Source organism: Moesziomyces antarcticus (assembly GCF_000747765.1).
Source record: "Moesziomyces antarcticus DNA, scaffold: scaffold_v10011, strain JCM 10317, whole genome shotgun sequence".
Lineage (NCBI taxonomy): Eukaryota > Fungi > Basidiomycota > Ustilaginomycetes > Ustilaginales > Ustilaginaceae > Moesziomyces > Moesziomyces antarcticus.
In genome coordinates, this window is record NW_014638999.1 from 107,961 (window position 1) to 116,838 (window position 8,878).

Genomic DNA, 8,878 nt, shown 5'->3' on the forward strand with positions numbered 1-8,878 from the left:
CGAAGAGGGGAAAAAGAAAGTCAGACAAACATGCAAGAGCCACAGAAGGCTCGATGCTCAGGCAAGGACCATAGTTGCGAAAAGGTGGTGGTTTGAAGGCAAAGAAGTCGAAAGCTGCTCTTCGAGACGCAAATCCCAATCCCAATCCAAATCCAAATCCAAATCCCAATCCACACGCGCCCGCGTCTGCCGCAGTTTGCTGGGTCGATCTCTCTTTTGGCCAGTCACAGTGCCAGTCGGGTCCGATTTTAAGCTTGTCCCGATGGCTGATGTGCCGATGTGTACAGCTTATCGCCGATCGGAAGATGCAGTCAGGGTCCAACCAAAAAATGCAGAGTCGAGTGATTTAGAGGGAGCTGCTGAGTGATTGGATTGAGAGTCTGGCAGGTTTGGCCTTTTTTGGAGCGCTGAGCAGCTGCCTTTCATTGCTGGGCACGGCTCACCTCGTTGCCTCTCGCCTCCCACTCCAATCCTCCATAGGCTCAGCTTCGCATTCTTGACCAGACCCGGTCCACATAACTTACTCGAGCGCAGCCTTCATCGACTTCGTATCCTACCGAGCCTCGACGTAGCCATAGCCATAGCCTGGGCAAGACCCGCACACACATCCAGGGCGCGTCCTCCAAGCCCCACCGTCAAGCCTGGCCTGCTGGCGTCCGCACGCCGAGGCCTCCCGTCAAGATGGTCCGCATCCCCGCCCTGCCGCTCCGTCTAGACGGCTACGAGGGATGGACGCCCGACTCTCCGCATCCAAGCATCGCAAAGGTCCGCGACACCATCTCCACAGACGACATGTGGACCCACTTTATCAGCCAGCGCCGCCCCGTCGTCATCGACGGCCTGCTCAAAGACCCAGACTGGAAGGCCGCCAAGTGGACCGACCTCGACTATCTCAAGTCGGCTGCAGGCCATGCACCCGTCAAGATCGAGCCCATCCATCCCGCCGCAGGCCACTTTGGCACCTCGGTCAAGAGGAAAAAGGTCAAGTTTGCATCCTTCCTCGACATGCTCCAAGACCCTTCCGACCAAGGCAAATGGTACCTCACTACACAATACGTCGACGAGACAGAGCATCCAAACAACGCCGCCCACTCAGCTGCGTCGGCCTCAAACAATCCAGCTGCCAACGACCCAGATTCCGACGACAGCGATAACGAGCCCGAGCTCGATCCCGTCTTGCCCTCGCCAACCGACGCGCTTTCCAACGACTTCCCCGCCAGACCCGCCCTGCTCGGCAATCTCGTCCTTCAGCAGTGCAACCTCTGGCTCGGAAACAGCAAAGAGGGAAAGAGCAGCGGCCTCCACCACGATTTCCACGACAACCTTTACATCCTCTTGTCCGGATACAAGCGCTTCTTGCTCTTTCCACCCTCCGCACATCGCTACTTGCATCCACGCGGCCTCGTCGACAGAGTCCACCCCAACGGCCTCATCGTCTATGCTCCTCCTGGCGAGCTCCCCTCTTACATACCCGGCCGTCGCCGGCCACAGCTGCCCATCCGTGCAGATGGTCTCGTCCCTTCCGATGCCGCAAGGTGGCGCAGAAACGCTCGCCTTCGCATCAAGCGCGACATCGACGAGCGCGCCGCTGCCGACGCAGGAGAGGGGTCTCGCAGCAGAAGCCAGCGCAAAGGAAAGGCAAAACAGACCCGCGCCCAAGAGCTCGCCGAGGAGGCCCTCCTCCAGGCAGAGGCAGAGCTCCGCATCTGCGAGATGGATGAAGACGGCATCGATCCTGAAGCAGACACCTCCGACGACGCCTACGACGACGAACAAGACGGAGATGACGATAGCGACGACCAGGCCGACTTGAACGGACTCCTTGGCATCTTTGCCGATCCCGATGATAATCAAACTGGCCAGTCCTCGGAAGAAGAAGACGAAAGCGCCACCGACGCCGAGGACAGCGATGAAGAACACCAAGTCCAGATTCGCAGACTCCTCGACTCCTTACCCGACGCCATGAAACCAATCGCAATGGCTTCCTTAGCTGGCGACCAGGCTGCCTATCACAAATTGCACGACTACCTCGCACGCATCGCCTCACCCGCTGACTCTCCGCCCGCTGACTCTCCGCCCGACTCGCGGCAAGAGCCAGGCAGCTCGGATCCGGAATCCGACGACCAGCATGACGACGCCTCATCGGACCGAGACTCTGCGCACCAGCCATCAGCACTGCGCGTCCCCTCCAACGGTGTCAACAAGCGCAAACAAGCTTCGCCATCCGATGACGAGACATCCAGCAACCACCAAGATAGCGATGCTTCGGATGACATCCCCAAACATGCCCGCGCTAACACCGCAAAACGCGTAAAGATATCCCAATGCGTCGCCAGCATCGACGCCGAGCAGGCTCAATCGGACTTCAGCCAGAGCGAGGACCAAGACAGCGACGGTCGTGACCCATCCCTGAGCGGTGAAGCGACAAGTGACGGCGACGATGACGATGACGACGACGACGAGGAATCCGCCTTTTTCGCCGGCGCAGAGTCCTCATCCGAGTTTGGAGACGTCGACGAGGGGGAGGCCGAGCTCGAGCGCCTCCTCGCACTTGCCGAGGGCGGCGATCCTGAATCCGACGAGGATGGCACGGCCGAAGACGACGATGACGAACCACAGAGCTTTTCGCGCATCCCCCCGCACGAGCTGCACAGGGTCCTCAACGTGCCAGATGACCCCTCCAACCCAGCCATCCCCAAGAACGGCGCGCCCAAGCCTGGTCTCAAGAACGGTGCTCAACCGGAACGTTTCACCATTCTGCCCGGCTGTCCGCCCCCGATCGAGGTATTCCTCAAGCCAGGTCAGATGCTCTACCTACCCGCCAGCTGGTACCACGAGGTCACCTCCTCCTCGTCCCCTCCCGTCCACGAACGGGCTGCAGCCACTGGCAGCACAGCGGAACCGAGCAAAGTCCACATGGCGCTCAACTACTGGTTCCATCCGCCCGACGCTCTCAACTTCGAACCCGTCGAACCCAAGCTTGCCCAGGGCCGCGCTTCAGACGAAGCCGTCGTACCCGGTCTCGGCGTGGCGCTCGGCGAAAGCGCCTTGGAGAACAGAGGCAGTGGCACCGGCACCCACGAGAGACCCTACCGCGATGCAGAGGTCTGGGACGAGGTCGCCCGTGCCGTCGAGCAGCAGGTCAAACTCGCCCGCGATCGAGCCAGGTGACGCCGTCCCCCCTCGAGCCTGCACATCATGCACCGCGCACACGTACGAACCGCGCATCGTGAATTTTCAAACTCATCACCACCCTCACATCCGAGCACAGTCACACAGTGTGAGTCCGATCAGTGACAATGACATTGAGCATCAGAACCCACTCTCTTCAAACGCCACCAGATTCTGCCCCAGCGTGCCGTCGAACAGCTTCCACACGTCGGGCATGGATTCGAGCGCAGGCAGGATGTGCGCAAGCTGCTGCTGCGGCATGTTGAGATTCATGCCTGGAATGTTGCCCTGCATTCCGTTCTCCAGCGACGCATCTGGCTGATTGATCGGCCAGGTCGGCATGGGCGAACTAAAGTCTCCGGTGACAGGCAAATCCAATCGTCTTGCTGGTCCTCGACCGTCGTCACCATTGGTGGTGCGGTGGCCGTTGAGAGCGCTAAACGGATCGTTGATGCCGCCGGGACTCGCGTACGACATGAACATGCTCGAGAGCGAGTTGGTTGCATCGCTCGGATGGAACGACGCATTCTTGCCCGCGCGACTCGTCGAGTTGCCCGCCAGAGGATTGAAGTTGCTCGAGCCGTAGCCGAAGGAGGCAGCCGGAAGTAGGCCGCCCCGCTCCGCATCGGGCGAGGTGCCTTCGGCTAGTGCTGAAGACACGTTAGAGCGCACAGAAGCGTGGTTGAAATGCGAAAACCAACTGGCTTCCAAAGCCTTTTCTGTGTGCGCATGTGCAAGCGCAGGATTCACAGCGTGCTCCTGTGGTGACCTTGCATTCGACGGCATATCGGTGCGCGAATCCGTATCGGGCATCTGTGGCGAGTCCCCTTCGCCTTCTGGCAGTCGAATTCGTTTGAGCACCGAATCTACGCCATCGGTCGCCTTGCGCTTCCTCGGCTCCCTCGGGCGCTGATCGTAGCGCTCACCCTCTTCCAGCAGATCGGCGAGCAGCTGACATCCTCGACGAGCAATGGCGCTCTTGCGTGTGAAGCGGCTGAGCGCTTCGAGCGCGCATTTGACCTCGTGCCGCCTCTTGGCGCGATGCGGTGCGTGCGACGCCGGCTTGAACATGTCCAAGGCCAAGATGGTCGCTGCCGCCACTGAGTGGTACGGAATGGTCCAGAGTGCGCCGCCGTGAACGCGCGACTGCAGATCGAGCTGCGGTCGATCGTCGTCATCAGCGTTGAGGCCGAGACCACGCTCGAGTTCGTGCAAGACCCCACGAGCCGTCTCGATCGAGGCAGAGTGAGACTGTTCTCGCTCGTGCTCCGAGACGTCGCGAGAGAGAAAGGCTCGGTGCATCACCAGGATCTTGTGCTGTACCGAGATAAAGAGGTAGTGCTGCAGCACGGTGGTAAAGCTCGGCAGATTGCCATGGCTACCTTGCCCCGATGCAGATCTGGTTGGATCGAGGCACGCTTTGAAACGATCCGTCACGAACCGCAGCCTGGCTTCGTGATGACGGACCAAAGATAGCGATGGAACGCCTCGTGCCTTGTTGAGGTCTTCGAAGAAGTCGCAGACGATCTTGGCGACGTGGCAGGTGAAGCGTTGTTTTGATGCCACGGTCAGGACGTTGACCTCGCGATTGATCAAGCGGCCCTCTTCGAGATCCTCGTCCGAGCAGTTGTGAGGCAGCGGTGTATCGTACTGCCCTTCGACGATTGAGAAGCAGCCGCTGAATGGAATGGCAAAGTAGTCCTGCTGGGTGAAAGCCCACCAGACGCGCTTGCCAACTTCGAGGTCGATGATGCGCTTCCTCCAAATGGCAAACTGCCGTGGCGATTCGTCGGGGAGCCGGCACGAGCCGGAGTCGTCGCATTGGATGCCCGCACGCTTCAGGACCTGGCTACGCTGGGCCGCACATGCCTCCAGAAATCTTGCCGAACGACCGAGCGCATGTAGTCCCAACGTTTGGCCCGTCTTGATGCCGATCGCTAGTAGAGACGTCAAAAGATCGCTGCCGCAGATGTTGTGTCCCGCCACGCAAAGAATGGCGATTGTCTGGCAGCAGTACGCCGAAGGCTTGACCAGGTAGTCGGCGAGTGAGAGCGACTCCATGGCAGCGTGCAGCATGATCGACGCAAGCTGCATCCTTTCCACCTCGGCGCCCACGCCGCAATGAGACCCCTCCTCTTCTGACATTTGGTGGACGGCGATGCTGCAAAGGACGTAGAAGAGGGAGAGCCATGCTGGGTCGATGGCACGAAACCCCTCAAAGTCCGAGCCTTGTCCATTGAGAGAGCCAGACACGGCGATGGCCAAGAAGGCCTCCACCTCACGTTCAAAGGTGGGAAAGTGCACGCAGCAGTGTTGCCAGGCTCCGATCTCTTTGGCAATGCCCACAATGCCACGGATGGCAGAGGGTGATAGCTTGGCAGATTTGATGCCGTCTGTGACGGGCTTGATGGCAGGTCTCGCGAGCAAATTGGCTGGTGGGAGCTCGTCGGGATGGGATCGTAGGAGCGCTTCGATCTGCGCGACCACAAAAGACGGCAGCCCTCGCCGGAGGTGCTTGAGCATGCGCAGTCCTGGATCGTGATTGCCATCGGCGGCAAGCGCTTGGCCATCTCTGCCCGCCTGCTGCGTGTGCGGAATGCCAGAACTGCTGAAGAGCGGTCGCTGACTGGCATCTGCTGTTGTCTCTAGCGGATAAGGATGGCTTGCGTCTGCGTCAGTGTCCGAGGAGCTGGCGTCAAAGTCGAGATCGCGCCGCCTGTCCTTGCCAAGCGTGAGGAATTCGAGCGTGGTGGCGGCATCCGTCGAGGCGAGTTCGGCGTTTCGCTCTTGCGGCTCAGTCACTGGCATCCTTATCTTTGCTCCACGCGCGAGACTTGTCGCGCCTTCGGAGGGGCTTCGGCCGACGCCATCAAGCTTGCCATTTGGCGTGCTCGGAGCCGCAGGACGGCCCGGGCGGCGGGTGTCGTCGCCGGTGCGATCAGAGAAGATCGCAGCGTTGGGAGTGACCAGGTCCGATACTGGCTCTTTCCAGGCATCGCGCCTCTCGCCGAGCGCAGATATGACGTCTTCAACGTCGTTGAGTCGAGCCTTGACGTCCTCGATGCTGTCGTCTTGTTTCGACTGGTACTCCAAGCGCCGCTCGATGCGATCCAGCTGCTGCTGCAGTCGGGACAGTCCTCGGAAGAGGGTATCGTCGAGTCCACCCAGCCTCGGCTCTGCTGGAGCACCGGCTCCGTTTGAGAAGCGTCGGAGGGAGCCAGAGGGCAATGGACTCTCTTCGGCTGGTCTGCCATCGTCGCTCTGCTCTTCGGGTGTCTTGAGGCCTCGTAGCGAAGAAGGACCGGCCGATTCGAGTGGCGAGCCTTCGAGGCGACATTGCTCGGCTCTGCCTCGCTTGACGCAGGATTGGCACGGCACCTTTTTGTCGCACTTGATCTTTCGTCGCGCGCATTCGGTGCATGACCACGATGGACGCTGACTGCGCTTGTAGGGTACAGGGACGGGCTTCGAGTCCTCGCCATTACGGTTTGGCGTGTCGGCCATCTTGGCCTCTTCCTATTCGGATGGAGAGCCTACTAGGTAAGCCGCGCGGATGCTTGGGGTCGGTCTTGTTTGATGAAAGGAGCATGAGAGAGACCGAGCAGCGCAGCGCTACGCTCGGCTCGAGTCTCGCATATGCCAGATGCCGCTCAGCTGGGTGAGAGAAGTTGGGGAGAGTGGTGGTCGGGTTGGATGCAAGGTATTGCGCACGAGCCCAGGGCGCATTGCAGCTCTTCGGAAGCCGACTGACTGATGAGCATGATTTTTCGACTTTACGCTTATCTTTCCGCGGGTCTCGACGCGGCTGCCGGCTCTGCGCATGTTGCGGTGCAGCCGTGACGCTTATCGGCTCCATCGGTGTGGGGTAGCCAATCATCATGGATCTCGCAACCCGCAATCACATCGTTTGCACTCGGGGCTCCCATTACATCTTATCTCATACGGCGCATCAAGCTCCCTCGTCATATAAGATCATGGATCAAAGGCACTCGGCGATGGCCGTCCCGATCCGTACGCCGCCACGAGCTGGACATTCATCTTTCAGACCATGCATGATGCGCCCGTGTGACTCTGACTTTTTCTCGGCTACGGCCCGCCCTCGTGCCTGGTTGGCTTCATGCTCCTTCATATCCTGGAGACACGCGCCCTGGCTGATCATGGATGCCTCGCTGATCTCGCCAGTCGGCGTTCTTTAGGGTGTGCCTGCGTGGCTTAATTCCACTCATTTCTTACAATGTCCCCACATGGTCACACGCGATGGAACTGCCCGATGTAGAACTTTTATCCTGATGCATCAGAATCAATGATTGCATCACAACACCTCGTCTGTGTTTTACCGTCGTGGTTTGTGGTTTAAAAGAAGCCAACAAAATCATGAAAAGAAGGCGCGGGCGGTACAACTCGCAAATTTGGAAAAACTTCTTCAGTGATGTAGCGAGCTTGTAACAGCCATTGATTACGGATTTTGGATCTTCGTGAGGGAACTCGTGTCTGTGCCTGTTCTATAAGTTACATAACTATCAAGCAAAGACTCATATCCTAACAAATGGGGTGGGTGGCGACGGTCAGCCACCCCTCAGCCACCCCGGGTGGCTGTTTGGGATCAGCCACCCCACAGCCGCCCACACACACATGGGTGGCTGATGGGTGGCTGATCAATAGAAGCCACCCCGGGTGGCTGAGGGGTGGCTGCTGATTACCAGCCACCCCGGGTGGCTGATGGGTGGCTGCTCGTCGCCACCCACCCCATTTGTTAGGATATGAGTCTTTGCTTGATAGTTATGTAACTTATAGAACAGGCACTTATGGTGGATCGATAATTTTTGTCACCCGAAATGACTATGATTTATGACCGTCACCAACTCACATTCTGACGCCATGCAAGAGACCGACCCCTCGTGATATCACTCCATCTGCAATCTCATTGAGTGAGTCTCAATGGAAGTCATAAAAATAAGTTGGTTGAAATTGATTTAACTTTACGCAAGTAGTAATATTAAACCTACCTGATTTGAGTCAATTAAGTCAACAAGCTCGTAAGACTACTTTGTGTGCAAGCGTAAGTTAAGTTAACTTATCTGCTTATCAAGATCAATGACTATTTAGTCTTGCATGGTGAGCCATAAAGCTGTAAGTTAAATTAGATCATTCATGATTCTTCCACCTCAAAAAAAAAAACCGTCGGCTAAGCTAGCTACAAAATGACGCCGAAAGACGCAAGTGAAAAGCGCCCAAAACCGGTAGAGTCCGGACTGCTTCAATTGTTCGACACGACCCGGTCTTTCTTCACGCGGGCGTCAATAGAATTTCTTTTTGCAGAAAATAAGTTCTTTGTAAATTAGATGAAGATTGAGATCGAAGATGGTGATCCATAGAAAATACGATGGGTCTATTCTAAGTAGCACCTTACGTTAAGGTGAACTTAGTCGGTCTTGACTAGGATCATGAATGGAATTGCTCAACGCTATGAAAAACGGGAGCTACCACGTCGTCACTGCCAACAACGTCAATGCGCAGCCCTTCTCCCTCTCCCCCTGCGCCCACCAACCAGCGCCGCAAGCGCTTCAGTGTCAAGAAAGCGCAAGCTGAGGCGTCGTGCAAAGCGCTCGGGCAGTAGGCGGCCCGCCACCCTTTCCTCCTTGTCCCTCCCCCTTCCCCCTCTTTTCCCCTTGGGCAAAGTGACCTGGACGACCTGATCTTGACGTCC

The 8,878-nt window shown here is 57.9% G+C and overlaps 2 protein-coding genes across 2 annotated transcripts; one reads left to right on the plus strand and one right to left on the minus strand.

Annotated features, from left to right (window-relative positions):
* Positions 1–262: 262 nt before the first annotated feature.
* Positions 263–3,171, plus strand: PAN0_011c4210 (uncharacterized protein; the record flags this gene model as incomplete). Its single annotated transcript, XM_014800180.1, has 2 exons — positions 263–271; positions 535–3,171. 2 exons carry the CDS (start codon positions 263–265, stop codon positions 3,169–3,171), a joined length of 2,646 nt encoding a protein of 881 aa, XP_014655666.1.
* Positions 3,172–3,312: 141 nt separating this feature from the next.
* PAN0_011d4211 (Zn2Cys6 binuclear cluster domain-containing protein) lies at positions 3,313–6,675 on the minus strand (the record flags this gene model as incomplete). The annotated part of the gene is made up of 1 exon (XM_014800181.1): positions 3,313–6,675. The coding sequence occupies one exon, from the start codon at positions 6,673–6,675 to the stop codon at positions 3,313–3,315; it is 3,363 nt and encodes a 1,120-aa protein (XP_014655667.1).
* Between the last annotated feature and the right edge of the window lie 2,203 nt (positions 6,676–8,878).